This window comes from Panthera tigris, chromosome B3 (assembly GCF_018350195.1).
Source record: "Panthera tigris isolate Pti1 chromosome B3, P.tigris_Pti1_mat1.1, whole genome shotgun sequence".
Classification (NCBI taxonomy): domain Eukaryota; kingdom Metazoa; phylum Chordata; class Mammalia; order Carnivora; family Felidae; genus Panthera; species Panthera tigris.
In genome coordinates, this window is record NC_056665.1 from 61,973,553 (window position 1) to 61,993,367 (window position 19,815).

General features: G+C 49.6%; 2 protein-coding genes across 3 annotated transcripts in view; one reads left to right on the forward strand and one right to left on the reverse strand.

Annotated features, from left to right (window-relative positions):
* SPINT1 (serine peptidase inhibitor, Kunitz type 1) lies at window positions 1-13,282 on the reverse strand. The gene is made up of 13 exons (XM_042989225.1): window positions 13,143-13,282; window positions 12,886-13,017; window positions 12,419-12,849; window positions 11,666-12,205; window positions 3,789-3,916; window positions 3,422-3,560; window positions 3,155-3,325; window positions 2,945-2,971; window positions 2,496-2,621; window positions 2,329-2,379; window positions 1,474-1,644; window positions 1,238-1,285; window positions 1-875 (listed from the first exon to the last, which is right to left on the reverse strand). Exons 1-13 carry the CDS (start codon window positions 13,280-13,282, stop codon window positions 652-654), a joined length of 2,328 nt encoding a protein of 775 aa, XP_042845159.1. The 3' UTR covers window positions 1-651.
* PPP1R14D (protein phosphatase 1 regulatory inhibitor subunit 14D) overlaps window positions 12,428-19,815 on the forward strand; it is a 27,628-nt gene continuing 20,240 nt past the window's right edge. Inside the window, exons 1-2 of one of the 2 annotated variants that reach the window (XM_042989134.1) lie at window positions 12,428-12,513; window positions 16,078-16,209. The gene's annotated coding sequence lies outside the window, so the exon portion shown is untranslated. Of the gene's footprint in view, window positions 12,514-13,012; window positions 13,222-16,077; window positions 16,210-19,815 lie in introns of those variants that run through there. The other variant, XM_007081669.3, reaches the window with a different exon arrangement.

The following is a 19,815-nucleotide window of genomic DNA, read 5'->3' on the forward strand; positions in this document are numbered from 1 at the left end:
TCACAGAACCAACTATTTTATTACACTGTGGGTGGACTGGGGCCTGTGGAGGGCAGGGGGATGGGTGGGGTGTGATGCCTGAGAGCCCTGGGGCATGTGGGGAGGATACAGAGCATCAGGCTCTGCAGGGTGCACTCTTCGGGGCAGGGAAGAGGCAGCCCCTTCCCACTCCTCTCACCCATCCCCATGGCATTAAATAAACAAAAAGGAACTCTATACAGCACAAAATATACAGGGAGGTCCTACCCCCCAGCCCTCAACTGTGCATAGTGACAGGGCCAGGTCTGAAGGGCAGGGCTGGGACCTCCAGCTTCTGACATTGCAGCTTTGAACAGGAAACAAAACTCCAACTTCTTTGAAATCCCAGGCAGACAGGTCCATCTGTGTGTGGGACTCTGGGTTCAAAGGTTTTCTGCTCCTCCCAGGCCCTGGAGCTTTCTCAGGAACCAGAGGCCTAAGCTTAGCTGAGACATATCCCAGAGGGGCTGGAGCCTGGCCTCAGGAGTGGGCCTGGGAAACAGGCTAGAGCGGTCTGGCCCCAAAGTCTTCCCCAGCTCAGGCTTCCATCTTGGCAAAAAGGAAGCAGGGCCAGGTGAGAGCTGGAAAGCGTCTGCGAGAGTTCTAGAGTGAAAGGCCAAGGTAGCCCCAGGCTCAGAGGGGCCGGGTTGTGTGGTTATAGACCAGGTGCTCCGTGTCCTCTGTGGTCGAGACTGTGGAGCTGGCAGGGGTAGGGGGTTGGGGGTGGCAGTGGTGGTGGTGGTGGTGGTGTCTGTGGAAGCCCTTTCTCTGGTTCTTGAAGAAGCAGTAACCCAGTATGGTGACCACCACCACGATGCAGGTGGCCAGGAGTACTGCAATGGCCACCTCCACGGAGCCTGGGGGGAAAAAGAGGCCTAATGGAGAAGCTCCCGGGGCCTGCTCAGCTCTGATGCCCAACCTCCCACTCTGTGCAGAGGGGACCAAGTCAAATGGATGCCAGGTGTGGAAAGACCTCCAGCGTACGAGCAGCTGGGCTCCATTAGGAGCTCAAGGAAAGGCCTGGGACTCTGACGGCAAACATAGGACACGCGCTTTCCGGTGCCTCCCTCCTCTGCCCATGGCAGGTATCACTACTGACTGTAGCTCTCGGTCCCTTGAGCCAACCTCAGGATTCTTCTGAACACAGGTTTAGGGGATCACATGGAGTTGATCCTTGAGATGATACCTACTCACTGGTGAGAGGGCAGACGGGGCTTACCTACATTAGGAATGGGGTTTTCCTGCTGCAGATCAAAAACATCCTTCTCTACAAAATAATGAGGAGAGAGACAAATCAGTACTAAAGGCTCTGAGACTCAGTTGCTCCTCGGTGCCCTAGACGGCCCACTGCCATCCTCCCCCACCCCCATTGCAGCACTCTGCTGATGCGCTGAGTGCTCTAGCTCAGCCTTTCCCCTCCCCATGTTCCGTCCCCTCCCCCACTGCCCAGCTCACTGGAGATGCCACGACAGGACTCGAGACATTGCTGCTCCTCCTCAAAATTGTTCTTGTTGCCATAACAACCACCATAGGTGAAGCGGGCACAGCGTTCACTTAAGGGGTTGTAGTACCAGCGTGGGATGTTCTCCAGGCAGAGGCCTGTGTCTGGCAGGTCCACGCAGTGCCCTGGGGGGTAAGGAATGGGCCAAAGGATGAGTGAGTCCATGGGGGGCCACCCTGCCACCATCCACCAGGCTCCACCTCCTGACCAACCTCATGCTGAGGAAGGCTGAGAGTCAGTGAGGGCCTCCGGGGCCCCAGAAACACACATATCCTGGACAACAGTCTTAGGCACAGAAATACCCCACATGGACTCATGTAACCGTTTTTTTCAATTTTCTTTCAGCTTTTCCGATTGTGTCAAGATCTCGGTTTTCTCTCCAGCACTGGATGGTCTATCTTTTTAACAAAGAAGGCTCAGGGTCTGACCCTGGCAGGCAAATGTCTAGTGGAAATTAATTAATGTTGTTTTATTATAGTTATGGTAATAGTTAATATCAATCTGTAGCACGTAACAGTGGCTTCCCATGTGCGCTACTGATGTGAAACTTCCTTTAACACATTAAGGTAGAAATGTATTTGATTTATAGGAAAAGTGGTAAGTAAATAACACCTCAGTGATATGCGGGCATGGTGGTAAGAGGAGGACCGATGCATGAGAAGCGTGAGGCCGAAGAGAGCCTAGGAGCCCGCCAGGTTTCTACCCGCAACCTGGCACACACAGCAGGCCCCTTTGGCATCCTGGAGGGGTGAATAAGGATGGCAGTGCCAGCCTCTCTCCTGACCCAGGGTACCTGAGGAGGACCTCACCTTTGTCACTGGGGAAATGGATGTTCTGGAGCTCCTCGAAGCCACTGGTGTCTGCAAAGATGAAAGATCAGAGGCCCAGGCCAAACAAGGGTCTTGCAGGGGTGCAGGATGAATGGCCAGGCCCTCCCCCTCCGTTGCCCACCGCCCCTCCCTCTCCCAGGCCTCACATTTTTCACAGGTGGCCTCATCAGAGGCGTCGGGGCAGTCGGGAGTGTCGTCACACTCCAGGAAGCGGTCGATGCAGCAGCCATTGCTGCAGCGGAACTCGGTGGGGTGACAGGTGCCAGAGCACACTGGGTGGGGCGGGATGGTGTTGAGGGTGAGGTCAGGCTCCAGCAGAGGTCACCAAGTACCAGAATCCATCATCTACCTGGCCTTCTCTACCCCAGCAGAGCATTGTGACATGTCCCCTGCTCCCCTTCTAGCACCCCCCACCCGAACCCTCCTACACACAAACTGGGGAGTTCCTGATAGGGTGCTGGGTTGTAGTGGGTGGGGTGCCTGTGGTCCTTCCATATCCTACGAGGGCAGGAATGGGTTGGGCAAAGGAGTTCAGACAGGGGCAAAGACATGACCTGGCAGGGGTGAGGGGAAGAGAGAAAGGAGCAAAGCCCACCTGGATGGTGCCTGTCCATTGAGGGGCCTGGGAGAGAGAAAACAGACAAGTGAGAGGAGTCAGGGCCAGGTCCCAGCAGGGATGAGCTGATTGGGGGTAGGGGGGTGGGGGCTGGGAATGCAGGACTCCCAAGCCCACTGTCCTGACGATGGAGAGACCACATACCCTGGGGGAAAGTCAGGGTCCCCAAGCTACCTGGTAAAGGCCCACCTTGCACATCCCGGCAGGCTAGCTTGCACTCTTCTTCCCGAAGGTAGTTGTTCTTATTGCCCAAGCAACCTCCATAAATGAAACTCTTGCAAATCTGTTCCGTGGGGTCGTAGTACCAGCGGGGGAAGGAACCGCGGCAGCGGCCCACCTTGTTGGATGCAAGGCAATATTCTGGGGGAGGGGAGGAAAGCTTGTGAGGGGGCCCTGTGGGGCCCCATCATCAGAGGGGGCCGGCTCCAGGTACTGCCTCCCTGTCCCCTCCCTTACCTTCTGTCTGCTTGGCAGACAACACAGTAACTGTGACATTGGCCGTGCTCTCTGGCTGGTCTGAGTCGGCCACTGTCAGCTGGAACAGGTAGGTGCCTTCCTTGAGTCCCCACAGCTTCACCTGGTCCGCCTCATTCTTCTATACACAGGAGTAGCCATCAGGCTGGGACCCCCCGATGTCCCTCAGCTGTCCCAGTCCTCCCAGCCACACCCCCACCTCCATAGGGAAAGCAGAGGAACTTGGTATTAAATGTATCCTCAGCTTCTATCCACCCCAACCATCTGGAACCTCAGGCTGGCCAATGGTCCTGGAAAGGGAACCCTGGAGAGCTGAGGTGGGGGTCAGGGAGCCAGCCTAGTGTCTCACCTCTACTCTGACATCTGTGTCACCCTGCAGTAGGGACCAATCTGTGTTCTCCACACCCTTCAGCACCAGCGGTTCCTGGGGCTGCACCTTCAAGTCTATGCCTGCCCAGGTCTTGGGGATCCGGGACCCTGAAGGGGAAGGTAAGGTAAGATCAATTCTCACTGAATGGGCCAGAGCTCTCCTGAAGTGGGGAGCAATACGGGCCACACCTAAACCAACCTAGGACTCAGCAGCCTGCATGGGGTACAGGCAAGAGCTCACAACTAAATCATCATCTTGCTCTCTATTTAGATAGTCTTTGTTACACTGAAGATATTTTTAATGTTGTAAAACCTACTTTTGAAGAAAAGTTCTGAACAGCATGTGTCATTTGATCCCATTTAGGGGAAAAATATATATAGGAGAGGAGCTTATTCTCATTTTCTTTTTATTTATTTAAGTTTACTTATTTGGAGAGACAGTGAGAGTGCACACACACGCATGGGGGAGGGGCAGAGAGCATCCCAAGCAGACTCCTTGCTGTCAGTGCAAGAGCCTGAATTGGGGCTTCATCCCATGAACCATGACTCGGGCTCATGACCTGAGTCGAAATCAAGAGTCGGACTCTTAACTGACTGAGCCACCCTGGTGTCCCTATTTATTTTATTTTATTTTAAGTAGGCTTCATACCCAGTGCAGAGCCCAACATGGGGCTTGGATTCAGGATGCTGAGATCAAGAGTCAGACACTTAATTGGCTGAGCCACCTAGGTGTCCCCTCCCCCATTTTCTATAATACGCAAGTACTTGTGCTAATTGCTTTTAAAAATTAAAGTAACACTATTTTTGAAAAGCCAAATAAGTAAATGTGTAATTAACACTATTACCCCTCATTCTGCTCTTCTGGATTGCTGCTGAGAAGCCCATCCTGGTAGAACCGTAAGCACAGAGTCCCTGGGCAGCAACGTGGCAAGACTTGGTGTCCTAGAGTATGTAGCCACAGGAGGAGGGTGCCTCTGCCACCTCAGACAGACTCTGCCTCCCATTATAAGGGGTCTTGAGGGAATCACATCCTCCCTCAACCTGACAATGCCTGTGCCTGAGGCTTCCTCCGGTCTCAAGTTAGGGACTGGAGAGAAATAAGCACAAAGCAGAATTCCTGTCTGTGGCAGGTTGAAATGGGTAGACCCAGAAAATATGGTTGTGTCTAATCTCCAGAATTTTTGAATGTGACCTTAACTGTAAAAAGAGTGTTAGCAGAAGTAATGAAGCTAAGCATCTCCCTATGAGATCATTCTGGATTAGTTGGGTAGGCCCCATCCAATGATATATTGTCTTTATAAAAGACAGAAGAGGAGAAAACAGAAAGAAGGAAGGCCAAGTGAAGACAGGCAGAAACTGGAGTGTGATGTAGCCACAAGCCAAGGACTGACTGCCTGGCGCCACCAGGAGCTGGAAAGGGCAAGGAAGGATTCTCCCTTAGGGTCTTCAGAGGGAGTATGGCCCTGGCAACACCTGGATTTTGGACTTTTGGCCTCCAGAACTGTAAGACAGTAAATTTCTGTTGTTTTGAATCACCCAGTTTGTAGTAATTTGTTTAAGCAGCCATAGGAAATTACACACTGCGTTGGAGGGGATTCCAGGCAGATAAGACCCAACACCAGGAAGCAACTTGGGAGAAGAGACCCAACAAGATGAAGCAATATGTGATGTGTGTACAAGACAAGGAAGTGGGCATACAGAGAAGGGAGAGGTCACAGCAAGTCAGAGGAATAGGGAAGGCTTTCTTGAGAAGGGAGAAAGGACTTTTTTTTTTTAACCTTTTTAAAAATTAATTTTATTATTATTATTATTATTTTAAAAGTTTATTTTTAAGAGAGAGTGAGGCAGAGGATCTGAAGCAGGCTCTGCGCTGAGAGTGGACAGCCCAACATGGGGCTCGAACTCATGAACTGTGAGATCATGACCTGAGCCGAAGTCAGATGCTTAACTGACTGAGCCACCCAGGTGCCCCAATTTTATTATTTTTTAATGTGTATTTAGTTTTGAGAGAGACAGAGATAGGGTGAGCAGTGAGGGGTGGGGGGAGTGGGCAGGAAGGGGGACAGAGGATCTGAAGCAGGCTCTGTGCTGACAGCAGAGAGCCCAATGCAGGGCTCGAACTCAGGAACCACGAGATCATGACCTTAGCTGAAGTCAGATACTTAACTGACTGAGCCACCCCGGCACTGCGAGAAAGGATTTTTTAATTCTTTTGTTTTTGTTTTTATTTGGTTGGTTGTAGAGAAGCGTGCGGTGTTATTGATAACAGCAGGAAACATGAGCCAAAGCAAGGAGTTGGGAATTTGCATGGCCAGTCTGGCAGACATTGAAGAGACCAGCCTGGGTGAGACAGACCATAAAGGGCCCTCAATGCAGGGCCAGAGCATGTGGACACAGCAGAAATATATTTAAATATTTAACAACTAGTGGTACAGGAAGGGGACAGACATGGCCATGAGCAGTGGCACAGAGTTCTAGAGACCACAGCTGCACCAGACATTGACCTCCTAGATGTATGATCGAGGTTCAGGAGTCTATAGGGAGGGGCCAAGGGCCCAGGCAGCAGGGGCACTCCTGAGCACAGGGCAGCAGCTATCTATCCCTCTGTTTGGAATAACGTCTAAGGAGAGAGGAGGCCGGTGAGTGGATCAGAGCCACAGTTCAGAATATGTGAAGGGAGTCGTCTGAATTAAAGGGGTAGCTAAAGGAATGGAAGGGAGGATGTGAGAAGCTTTCCGTGTCTGACAGGCATTGGGAACTGAGAAGAGTAGGGCACAGAGAAAAGGGAAACCAGATCTAGAGGGAACCTAGAGTTCAATTATAGAGAAGTTGAACTTGAGCAGGGAAGACCACTGAGGAAGTAACCAGCAGGCAGTGGAAGTGTGCATGGGGACTTCTGACAGGCCAGAGCTGGAGACAGGTATGGAGTTGTCTTTATTAACAAAGCTGCCAATAGTTTATTTTGTGACATAGCAAAGTACCTAAAATTCAAATTTTTGTGTTCATAAATTGGAATACAGCTTCATCTACTCATTTACATATTGTTGACAGCTGCTTTCACCTTACAACAGGAGAGCTGAGCAGCTGGAACAGAGACTATATGGGCCACAAAGTGTAAGATATTTCCTATTTGAACCTTTACAGAAAGTTTACTGACCATGAATCTCCATCACCTACCTTCCTAACCATCCTATCACAGCTGCATTCTTGCCCCTCTCCAGATGAAAAAATTGACATTAGAGAGGTTAAATAACCTGCCCAGGGTCACTCATTTTCTGAACAGCAGAGCAGGGATCTGAACTCTGGTCTATCTGACTCCATAGCTCATGGTCTTTATAAAACACCATGCTGCAGTCCACTCACCTACTTAGAGGGGTGATTTTGATTGCTTTTCATTATCTTAGGGTTGTTTTTGACTTAGGTAATACATATATATTATATAAAATTCAAAAAGTACAAAAGACTTGGGGCACCTGTACGGCTCAGTTGGTGGAGCATGAGACTTGATTTCGGGGTTGTAAGTTTGGTTGGGTGTAGAATTACTTAAAAAATAAAATCTTGAGGGGCACCTGGGTGGCTCAGTCGGTTAAGCAGCCGACTTCGGCTCAGGTCATGATCCCGCGTTCCGTGAGTTCAAGCCCCGCGTTGGGCTCTGTGCTGACAGCTCGGAGCCTGCCTGCTTCCCATTCTGTGTCTCCCTCTCTCTGCCCCTCTCCTGCTCATACTCTGTCTCTCTCAAAAATAAATAGACATTAAAATTTTTTTTTCTTTATTTTTTTTAATTTTTATTATTTTTTAATTTTTTCTTTAAATAAAATCTTGAGGCACCTAGGTGGCTCAACTGGTTAAGTGTCTGACCTCAGCTCAGGCCATGATCTCATGGCTCATGAGTTTGAGCTCCACGCTGGGCTCCATGCTGATGGCGTGGAGCCTGCTTGGGATTCTCTGTCTCCCTCTCTCTCTCTCTGCCCCTCCCCACTCTCTATCTCTCTCTGAAAATTAAAAAAAGAAAAAAAAAGTTAAAAATAAATAAAACCAAAAACCTTACTACTGCCCCCCCCCCCCCCCCCGAAACAAGTACAAAAGAGTAGTATTAAGTCTTGTCCTTTCTTAACCTTTTCCCCTTAACCTCCCAGGGTCCTCTCACTAGAGGCAACCATTCTATTTTATATGTGCATGTGTGACTATCAAGAGACAGTATTGAATTTATAAGAATGCAAGTTCTTCTTCCTGTTTTTCTCACAATGTATTTTGGAAATCCTTCCATAGCAACATGGAGTTTCCCCCTTTCTTGGTTGCACAGTACTCATGTGAATGCATCATAACTTACAACTTATTTAACCAGTGAACCAGTCTCCTCTTGACTTAGATTCTTTCTTTTCTTCTTCCTTCCCTACTAAAAACCAAACCATATTGCCTCAGGGCTTATTATTATTATTATTATTATTATTACTACTATTATTATTAAAACAGCACTGCCATATACAATTATAGGATGTGTTGACAGACATTGAGATTGTTTCCAATTCTTTGCTGTTATAAACAGTGCTACAACGAGTAACTGGCTGGTAAGTGGGTTTACACACATATAAGTATAGCCACAAGATGAATTCCTACGAGTGGAACTGTGTTGAGGATTATGTGCATTTACAAGTTTGTATTTTTTTTTTTTTAGTATTTATTTATTTATTTATTTATTTATTTAAGTAATCTCTTCACCCAATGTGGAGCCTGAACTCAACACCGATATCAAGAGTTGCATGATCCCCCGACTGAGCCAGCCAGGCGCCCCCATTTACAGTTTTGATGGACATTGCCAAACTGTCCTCCACCGAGGCTCTACAGAAGGTTATGTCAAGTGTAAGTGAGTTGAAAGGAAGAAGAGAAGGTAAGAGATAAAAGCAGCTGGTAGGAGGCTGAGTCACAGAGATTCCTCTTTGATGAGGCAGAGAAAGTGAGCCACTGGGGGACTCGCAGAGGGGTGGGGAGACCCAACGGGCGAAGACCAGGACAAACAGTGACGGCAAAGGGATGGGAGGAGAGAGCTTCCACAAACATGTCAGATGCAGGTGCAGAGGCCTAGAAGGAGGAGAAAAGGAGGACCTGGGTTGCAGGGGTTGAGAGGAAATAAAACCAGAAGAGCAGGAAAGAAAAGTGCCTGTCTGGGACGAACTGTACCTAGGGGGCTTGGCTGGCATTCAGTAGAGGGTCCAATAGGGGCAGGTCCTGAGGTGACCTCTGAGAGACAAAGCCATGGGGGCAGTGAGCTGGGGGGCGCCCATGCCTCTCTCCTTGCGTTTTTCAGAAAGTAATCAGCCAAAGACAAGACTACTTGGGAGTCTACCTACCTGGCAGATAGGCTAGCCCCACCAGCCCCCAGGGTGGAAGTGGACAGCAGAGTGATGCACCTTGGGCCAAACCAGCAACATCCACCCAGCCCCAGGCCCCAGGAGCAAGGGGCAGATGCCCCACCCTACCACTCCCTACTTCCCACCCTCAAGAGAGCAAAGGGCCAGAGTGGCAATAAAGGAAGCCCTTCCCCAGCTGCCAGGCCTCAGGACATCTCCAGGAAACAGACTCCACCTCCTAAGCCACTCTTCCAACAGAAAGAGGGGGAGGGCAAGTAAGGGGAGAGAAGGAAGGAGCAGGGTATTCGGGAGGCCACAAGAATCTAGACTAGATTGGCCACAAACAGGGAAAGGGGAACAAGCCAACCCACCCTGATTTCTATACCCAATGAGTGAATCAAATGAATCAAAGGTTTAAATGCCCTGAACACCTAGGTGCCCACCTTGCCTGCCTTGGTCCACCCTAGCCTCCAAGATGACTTTATCCTGCTCTTTCCCATCTCCAACCTCTAGCCAGGCTCAGCTGAGAACAGACTCCTTGATACCAAACAGCTCCCCCCAACCCCCAAAGCACTGCAGCACCCTTAAAATGGCCTGGAGCTCGCACTCAGTTCACGCCCTACCCAGCTCCCTAAATAACCCAGGAAATCCCCACTCCACCCTGTGTTGTGCCAAACAAGCCAGCCAGGGTAGGGGCATTTCCAAATGAGGAAGGCTGGTCGCAAGACCCTGTGGCCCCATCCACCTCATCTCCCCGACCAGACCCCAGAGTTTCAGGTGCTGGCCCTGGAGTAGAACTCCCATGGACTCTCTGTCAGATCAGGAAGGCACAAGCAGCTCAGGTCAATTAGAGTCATCACCACCTACACTCTCTGCTACTTCCTTGTGGAACAGGCTCAGGCCCTGGCCCAGTGGGACTCAGGTGGCCCAGCCTGCCCCAGAGATGGTGCCTATTCTCCCCCCTCCCCCACCCAGAATCCCCATCCCACCTCTCCTCAGAGACCCAAGAGAGCTACTGGAAGAAGGAGGGGGAGAAGAGTGGGTCCCTAACGTGAGAGTGAGTTTGGCCCAGGAAAAAGCTGGAAAGTCCCTTTTCCTCTTTCCAGAATTGAGACCACCCCCAGATTGAGTACCAGCCCAGTCCTGGCCCCTGAGCTCCCAGTCTCTGGTTCTATTATCTGCTGGGCTATCATGGGTCAGAGTGCTAGGTTTCTACCAAAAACGTGGTCTTGTGTGAAAATCAGCATAGAACTTTTGGAGATCCTGCCTGGATTGAGTCCCACGTCTCTGATTTATGGGCAGTGCTATCCTGGGCAAATTATTATTATTATTTTTTAATTAATTTATTGTCAAATTGGTTTCCATACAACACCCAGTGCTCATCCCAACAGGTGCCCTCCTCAATGCTGGGCAAATTATTTAACATGGGAGTCGGTTTCCTAATCTAAAAAGTGGGATGACAACTAATAGCACCCTTTTCAGAAGTGGTTATCATAAGGCCTAAGTCAGAGTCTAAGTGGCACAGCAATCAGTAAACTATAAAGTGCTAACAGAGGTTATCAGTTGTGACCCATCCCTGCCCTGGAGCCCCACCTGGCCAGAACATCAGACAGAGAAAATGGGGAACGAAGGTCTCTGGAGGGGCCCCAATCCCAGCTGACTGCTCAGTCCCAGCAAGGAGGAGGAGGAGGAGCCCCCACTTTGCCCTTATCCGTGGAAGTAAACAAGGTGAGCAGACCTTGTAGCTTGGCTATCACATCCTAAGCTGGGAGAGCCCTGCCTGGCTCACCCGCGTACACACACACCTGCCTGGACAGCTGACATCCCTCCCCTACCAGGTATACATACCAGTGGGCTGACTCACTCAGCAACCCTGCTCACCACCACCCAGAGCCTCTGGCTACTGTGCCCACAACACCACCCCTTCCTCTTTTGGGTCAACCTCAGACTGGGCTTGTTCTTTAGCATCTGGGGTCTTGGAGTCGTCCCCATACCACCAAAAGGCCAATAGGTGGGAAGAGGGGGTGCAGAGAGATGCTAACCAGTCCCAAGCCCAGCAATAGAGAAGCAGACTATCCTTCCCCGGGCTTACTTGACAGGGCCTCAAGGCACCTAGCACAGTGCTTGGCCAGGGGTGTCTAGCTAGTCACCAGGTGGCCTCCAGAGGACTCACTCCCTGACTTAGCATATGAGGGCCAGCAATCGGGAATCCGGGAATCCGGGAATCCGGAGGAGCTGCCTCCTCTCTCCCAAACACACATCCCAGAGCACCAGCCCACTCAACATCCTGAATTAGGGAGCCAGAGTCTGGATTTTAGGATGTCACCCCTCCCCACTCTAGTAGCCTGTCCTGTGTTTACTGTTTATACTGCCCACTTCCAAGGAGGAGTCAGGGCTGAATGGGACTGTCCTCCTCACTCTTTCTGATGCTCGCCTCCCCCAGGACTCCATTACCAGTCCCTTTTCTGAGTCTCCCCACATCCATCCAACCGGGTCCCCTCGTACTTACCTCCAAAGCCCTGGGTCCGAAGCTCGCGGTAGGAGCGGTAAACCTCCCGCGTGAGGTAGTTGATGAAGCCCTCCCTGGGTGCGAACTTGCACACGAAGTTCTGCTCGTAGAGGCAGTTCATTAGGAAGCAAGCGGCAATGGCGTCCTCCCCGCCGTCGGGCTGCAGCTCCACCAGCGCCAGGTTGCAGTTCTGGGTGGTGCAGCAGGCGCGCACGCAGTCCCAGCCGCGGCGCACGGTCGGGGAGCCCAGGAAGGTGGCCCCGTTGCCGACCGAGGCCTCGGTGTCGAGCACGAAGGCAGGCACCCCGGCGGTAAAGCGGTCCAGGCAGGCGCCTCCCGCGGGCAGGCCGGGGGGCGCGGGCGGCGGCCCGGCCTCGGTGCCCAAGAGATCGAGGGCGCACAGGAGCCACACGGTGACTGCTGGGACGCTGGCCTGGGAGAGGCGGGCACGGGCCATCATCCTTCCCGGGGCCGTTGCCCTCCTCCCCACGGGGGTCACCTTCACTGTGCGGCCCTCTGGGCTCCGAGGGTGCTTGAGACCTGAAAGAGGGGAGGAGACGGAGGAGGAGACACACCGGATCAGCCGGAGACTTCCAGGGAGGCGGGCAGGCCAGGAGGAAGTCGAGAAGAGGGCTGGGGAGCACCCCAGGCCCAGGGAGTGAGGAAGGGTACGCGGGCTCAGCCCTCCCACTCCCACTCCGGTGACCCGGCCGCTCTCGGACCCCCAGATGGACGGCTAAGGAGCTCACGTACCCGGGCACACGCAGCAGCGCAGAACAAAGGGCCACACATGCTCCGAGCCCGCTCCGTCCCCGCCTCGCGCTCCGGGGCCCGGGTTACCTGCGCAGGTGAGTGGGGTGGGGCTGCCCCTGCCGAGGTTCCGGTCCCGGCTTCCTGCGCGGCTCGGGCCCCCGCTTCCGCCCCGGTGCCGGGTGCGCTGAGGCTCGGCCACTTCCTCCCCGGGTTTCTGGTGAAACTGAGTCAGTGCGGCCGGGGCGGGGCGGACATTAACCCCAGCGCCGCCGGCCCCGCCTACTGCCGTTGCGCCGCCACCTGCCCGCCCTGCCCCGCCGCGCTCCGCCACCGCCACCCCATGTTTCCGGACCCCTTCCCCGCGGACTGCTCCCGGCACCGTCTCTGGGTCCCGGCCCCGGGCGGCGCCCCTCGACGCTGCTCTACGTAGGCTCCGCCGAGGTCAGCCTCACGGCAGGGCCCCGCACCCCAGAAGTGCAGCCGGTTCTCTGGCCTGGACGCCGCAGCAGAGTCGTCCATTCGGGGGTCCAGCACTCCCGCCGCCTTTTCCGGTCGGGGCCAGCATTCCCAGCTCCTGGCCTGAGGCGCTTGAGAAGGAGCTGGGGGAGGAGAAATGGGGCAAAGCCCGACGCCAACGGCAAACGATCTTGCCGCCGTCGACAGCCCTCGGGAAATCATTTTCATCTCGTGGCGGGAAGAGATCCCAGAAGATGTGGGGCTGCACCTTTGGTAACTGGAATCCCGGATGCCTGCTCCAGGGTCACCGCCCTTGCCAGCTCCGGGAAGCCCTCCTTTCTGCCAGAGTGAGCAGTTGAGGCAATTTCCTCCTTCCAGGTTTCCCTGATAGACCTGCAGTGGTTCCATTTTGTTTGAGGCCCTTCCTTGTACTGAGGTTTACATTCAGGTCTCTGTCAGAGCTGAGTCCCTGTTAGCTCTCATTGGTCTGCCGCCTCCTTCCCTGGAGTACAGGGTCCCTCTTCTCTCCCACTAAGAGGGTGCTTCTGGTCAAGAGCTGGTCGTCCTCTTCCAGTAGAATGCCATCCTTGGAAGCTAGAAGCTCCAGCTCACCAAAGTAATTGAGATAATGACCTTCACAGATCTGTGGGTTCCTTGAAACCATGAGTGAAGAACTCCTTTTAAAGACCATTCTTACAGAGCAAGATTGGCCTTGTTAATGTTCTCCCCAAAAAGAGATTCCACACCTTTTCATGATGATCTAACAAATCCCGCCCAGTGAGAACGTTCTTCCTAATTTCTCATCTAGAGCAGCTTTACCTACTAGGTCCTGTAGCCACCCTTTGATCATTTTCCTGGATGACCTGCAACACTCCTCAACTGCCTACATTATGAGTGTTAGGGGTGGGAATCTGGGGTCTGTCCCCCTCCTCTGGATTTTCTGCTTTTTTTCTCATTGCCCCTCGCACACTGGTGGACACAGGACAATGATGTTATGCTGAGAATGCAGCAAAAGATTGTGCAGTTACTGGGGAGAAAGGGTTTTGTTGTGAGCAGATTTCTGCCTCCCCCAATACCTTATACATACAAGAATCCTAACACAGGAGTCTATGACCTTATGGTGACGTGACTTAACCATAGGTTTATCATTACATCCATCTACACCATTACAAAAACCTGTATTTCTCAAGCACTGACAATGCCCAAATGCTGTTTTTAAGTACTTCCCACACATTGCCCTATATACTGAAAACAAACCAAGAAAGTAGGTACTATTTTTATCCCCATTTTACAGGTGAACGGACAGGCTCAGACAGGTAATGTAGCAGGTAGCAGAGGGAGGATCAGAGTCTAGGCAGACCAATTCCATTGCTTTAGCGCCTAAACCCTGGGCTTTACTACACTCGCAACTCTGACTTCAGCTGGACCTTCCACCCTGCCCACAGATTTAGCTCACCAGAAACAAAAACTCATTTTCAAGTGGTGGGCAGCCCCCTTTAGTTAAGATTCTGGCACAACTTGACATAATTGCTAATGCTCACAGCTACTCTGAAAATAGTTTCCACTTTGCAGAGAAGTTCACTAACTCCATTGAGCTCACAGTGAAGAGTGGGAGGCAGAGCTGGATAGGGCTTGAGTATGTGGACTTTAGACTCAGGCTTCTGGGTTTAACTCTCACCTACCACTTACTATCTGTGTGGCCTTTGGCAAGTTATTTAGCCTCTCTGTGCCTTGGTCTCCTTGTGTATGAAGTGGGGCCTCATAGGTTATTATGAAGATTAAATGAGTTAATGCAGATAAAACATTTGATACCATGAGTGCCCAAAAGTAACAGAGCTAGAATTTTATTCCAAGTCTCTCTGCCGTCAAAAACTACACTTTTCCTACTACTTTATACTGCTTCCTACATACTGAGAAGAAAAACTACGCATGAGAGGAAAAAAGACTAAGATAGTCCACCCAAGTGGTGAAAGCAATGGCATTTGAATGGCGGGAATATGGGGTAACATTTTCTTCTTTCTAGTTTTTAAGTTATCTTCCAAGTTCCCTTTAGTGAGTTTCCACAATGAAGACCAGAAATATATCCTGACAGTCTCCACATTCATCATATTTAGTGCCACATTGCTCTTCTCTCCCCTTTCTCTCCTGGTCTCATTGTCCCTGCCACTTTGGAGTTATCTTTGCCCTCTGCCTTTCCTTGGGCTTTCCCTGCAAACATCTAGCTGGCTCCTGGGTACTGACAGTCTTCCCTGGTATTGGGTCACACCTATCCCTTCTGTCTACTGCCATTGCTGTCCTTGCTCTGAGCTCTGTGCCAGCTTCCAGATGAACTCCAGGCCACCTTGCACGCTGCGTGAGGTTGCCTCCTCCAGCCTTGCCTTCATCTGCCCTTTACCCGTTTAGACCCTTAGTGACCGCCACCCCCCCTCCCCATAGCCTCTCTGGCAGTGTACACAGAGCCAGCTGTCCCCTGGATGGATTCATAAAGTACGCTTTGTAGAGAAGCAAAGAGTGTTAAACCTGCTGAGGGGCTTAGCTAAAGGTGTTCCTCTTACATATAGGAAACTGAGCTCAGAGACTTGTCCTTGATTTGTTCAGAGACACAGAGCTAATGTGTAGCAGAGGGCCACATGCAGACTTAAGGTCTCCTGACTGCCAACCTTATGCCCTTTCCATGATTCTGCCATGCCTTCCTGCAAAGCATTTCCAGATGATATGGTTTTCTAATTGTTTATTGCAGGCCCAAGAGGAGCTGTCTGGGTAAGTTAGCTCTTTTGTTAGACCATGTGGCTCACCCTCCCTCTGTGAGCTTGGAGAAGAGTAGGCCTGGGTTTATGCTACTGACTTCATTCTTATGTGCCATATCACCGGTACCAACCATTACTCTTAGGATTGGGTGCTTTGGTGAGAATATTCAGTCCTTAACACCACTGCTAGAAAAGGAACGCTGACTACCTTGTCTCAGATGGTGATCTGGTGGTTTCTAATCAGTAGGTGTGGTGGGTCGTCTACAATGATGGCCAGCAAAGGTGGTAGACCCTACTTCACCTTCCCGTATATGCACACTGCTCCTCCCACCAAGAGGTGGCATCTGTGTTCCCTTCCCTTTGAATCTGTAACTTGCTTTGACCAACAGGACATGCAGAAGTGGTACCCTGTGACTTCCGGGCTGTAGCCACATGGCTTGCATTTTTCCCTCTTAGAACCAGTTGTGACACAAAGAAGCTTGACTCCCCTGCAGGAGCGAGAGACCACCTGAAGAGAGCAAGCCCCTGGAGGATGTGAGACAATGAAGGAAGAGAGAGAGAAGTACAGCTATCTTGAAGCCACCCCAGGTGAGTAGCTGTGTGAAGCCATCTTCTATCCTTAGCCTCAGTCCAGCTCCCCTCAGAGACTGGCTGTGCCTGCCAAGCCCTGCCCAAGATGCAGAACTGGGAGTAAATAAATGGCTGTGTTTGTTTTACGTCTTTGTATTTTGGGGTGGTTTGTTATGTGGCAATAATAACTGAAATGGAAGGATAATATATTTACAGATTAAATTTTAGTTTTAATTATTTAATGATCATAAACAATACATTTTATTTTATTTTATTTATTTTGTGGTGACAAAACCCAGGAACGAATAAACAATAAATTTTAGAAATAAATTTCCATTTTAATTATCTAAGTCAAAGCCCATGAATTCTCTTGATAATGTAGAACCAATAATTTTTGGTAAGGAATTTTGGGGAAAGTAATGCAATACTTTTCAGGGTGAGGCCACTGTGATTGGTTCAATCTTTATTTAAGGGAGACAGATCTTCTTGGATATTACTACAGCCTTAAAGAGGCATTTTAATTTTTTTTAATGTTTATTCATTTCTGAGAGATAGAGACAGAGCACAAGCTGGTGGGGTGGGTGTGCAGAGAGAGAGGTAGACACAGAATCCAAAGCAGGCTCCAGGCTCTGAGCTGTCAGCACAGAGCCTGATGCGGGGCTTGAACTCACGAACCGTGAGATCATGACCTGAGCCGGAGTTAGATGCTTAACCGACTGAGGCACCCAGGCGCCTCTTAAAGGGGCATTTAAAAAGAATTATACTAATGCAAAAATGCCCACACGGTATTCCAGTGTGGTAGGTGACTTCTAAATTGCCACCAGTTGTCTAGCCCTTCTGATTTTCATGCCCTGTGTCATGTTTTCCCCTTGAGGGTGGCTGGGCCTAGTAACTGACTTCTGATGAATAGAAAACAGCAAAAGTCATGGCATGTCACTTCCTAGATTAGGGTACAAAAAGACTGTGACTTCTACCTTGCTTGCCTACCACCTTCCTCTCATGCCCTGGCTCTAGCGGAAGGTAGCTGCCATGTGGCGAGGAGTCCTCTAGAGAGGTCCTTGTGGCAAGGGATTAATGTCTCTGAGCAACAGCCCTTGCCAGCACCTGACTTGCAGCCTTCTGAGAATCCCTTACCCAGAGGAGCCAGCCAAGCCGCCTGCTGAAACAGTGATATAATAAAACTTAATGTTTTGGGGTGCCTGGGTGGCTCAGTCGGTTGAGCGTCCGACTTCAGCTCAGGTCATGATCTCACGGTCCGTGAGTTCGAGCCCCGTGTCGGGCTCTGTGCTGACAGCTCAGAGCCTGGAGCCTGTTTCAGATTCTGTGTCTCCCTCTCTCTCTGACCCTCCCCCGTTCATGCTCTGTCTCTGTCTCAAAAATAAATAAAAAAACATTAAAAAATTTAAAAAATAAAATAAAATAAATAAATACTTAATGTTTTAAGCTGTAAAATTTTGGGATAATTTGTTATGCAGCTTTATATGACTAACGTATTTGTTAACAGAAAAAAATAGGATATCAAACTATAAACAGTTTCTTTGGTACAACTTTTTAGAGAGCTAATATGACCATAAATGTCAAACTCCCCTAAAATTTTACACACCCTTGTAGCCCCACCTCTAGAAATTTCTCTTAAGGGAAAATAAAAATCATGGAATGCTAACAAAGGAATAGTTACAGGGATGTTCAGAACAGTACTATTTATAATGGCAAAAAACTGGTAGCAATCCATATATCTAATGATAGGGGATTGAGTAACTGTATCATGGAATTGTTGCTAATAGAAGAGGTTGGAATCCATTAGTGAGTCTTTTTTTTTTTTTTAATGTTTTTATTTATTTTTGAGACAGAGAGAGACAGAGCATGAGCGGGGGAGGGGCAGAGAGAGAGGGAGACACAGAATCCGAAGCAGGCTCCAGGCTCTGAGCCGTCAGCATAGAGCCCGATGCGGGGCTTGAACTTACAGACTGTGAGATCATGACCTGAGCCAAAGTCGGACACTCAACTGACTGAGCCACCCAGGCGCCCCATAGTGAGTCTTGAAAACAAACTGACTTGCTGTTAGCATTTGAAAAAATAAAATGAAATAGAGTTAAAAATATCAAAATAAAGGTAAGTTTTTCTTCATAAGAAAATTTTCATTTCAGCAATCCCTATCAAAATAACACCAGAATTCTTCACAGAGCTAGAACAAAGAATCCTAAAATTTGCATGGAACTGGAAAAGACCGTGAATAGCAAAGCAATCCTGAAAAAGAAAACCAAAGCTGGAGGCATCATAATTCCGAACTTCAAGCTCTATTACAAAGCTGTAATCATCAAGACAGTATTGTACTGGCACAAAAACAGACACATAGTTCAATAGAACAGAATAGAAAACCCAGAAATGGACCCACAAATGTATGGCCAACTAATCTTTGACAAAGCAGGAAAGAATATCCAATGGAAAAAAGACAGTCTCTTCAGCAAATGGTGTTGGGAAAACTGGACAGTGACCTGCAGAAGAATGAACCTGGACCACTTTCTTACAACATACACAAAAATAAACTCAAAATGGACAAAAGACCTAAACCGAAGACAGGAAGCCATCAAAAATCCTGGAGGAGAAAACAGGCAACAACCTCCCTGACCTCAGCTGCAGCAACTTCTTACTTGACATGTCTCCAGAGGGAAGGGAAACAAAAGCAAAAATGAACTATTGGGACCTAATCAACATAAAAATCTTCACAGTGAAGGAAACAATCAACAAAACTAAAAGACAACCTACAGAATGGGAGAAGATATTTGCACATGAAATATCAGATAAAGGGTTAGTATCCAAAATCTATCGAGAACTTATCAAACTCAACACCCTAAAAACAAATCGTCCAGTGAAGAAATGGGCAGAAGACATGAATAGACACTTCTCCAAAGAAGACATCCAGATGGCTAACAGACACATGAAAAAATGCTCAACATCACTCACCATCAGGGAAATACAAATCAAAACCACAAGGAGATACCACCTTACGCCTGTCAGAATGGCTAACATTAACAACTCAGGCAACAACAGATGTTGGCGAGGATGGGGAGAAAGAGGATCTCTTTTGCATCGTTGGTGGGAATGCAAACTGGTGCAGCCACTCTGGAAAACAGTATGGCAGTTCCTCAAAAATTTAAAATAAAACTACCCTATGACCCAGCAATTGCACTACTAGGTACTTATCCAAAGGATACAGGAATGCTGTTTTTATGGGGCACATGCACCCCAATGTTTATAGCAGCACAATCAGTGGTAGCCAAAGTATGGGAAGAGCCCAAATGTCCATTGATGAATGAATGGATAAAGAAGATGTGGCATATATATACAAGGGAGTATTACTCGGCAATCAAAAAGAATGAAATTTTGCCATTTACAGCTATGTGGATGGAACTAGTGGGTATTACGCTAAGTGAAATAAATCAGAGAAAGACAAATATCATATGACTTCACTCATGTGGAACTTAAGATACAAAACAGATGAACATAAAGGGAAGGGAAGCAATAATATAAAAACAGGGAGGGGGACAAACCATAAGAGACTCTTAAATACAGAGAACCAGGGGCGCCTGGGTGGCTCAGTCGGTTAAGCGTCTGACTTCAGCT

Excerpts from the sequence above, each read along its gene's own strand:
- SPINT1 (XM_042989225.1), bottom strand. The coding sequence starts at position 13,282 with ATGGAACCACTGCAGGTCTATCAGGGAAACCTGGAAGGAGGAAATTGC. Across the intron at positions 2,380-2,495 it reads TGAGGCCACCTGTGAAAAAT|ACACCAGTGGCTTCGAGGAG; the intron begins GTGAGGCCTGGG and ends TCATCTTTGCAG. Across the intron at positions 1,645-2,328 it reads CCATTTCCCCAGTGACAAAG|GGCACTGCGTGGACCTGCCA; the intron begins GTGAGGTCCTCC and ends CTTACCCCCCAG.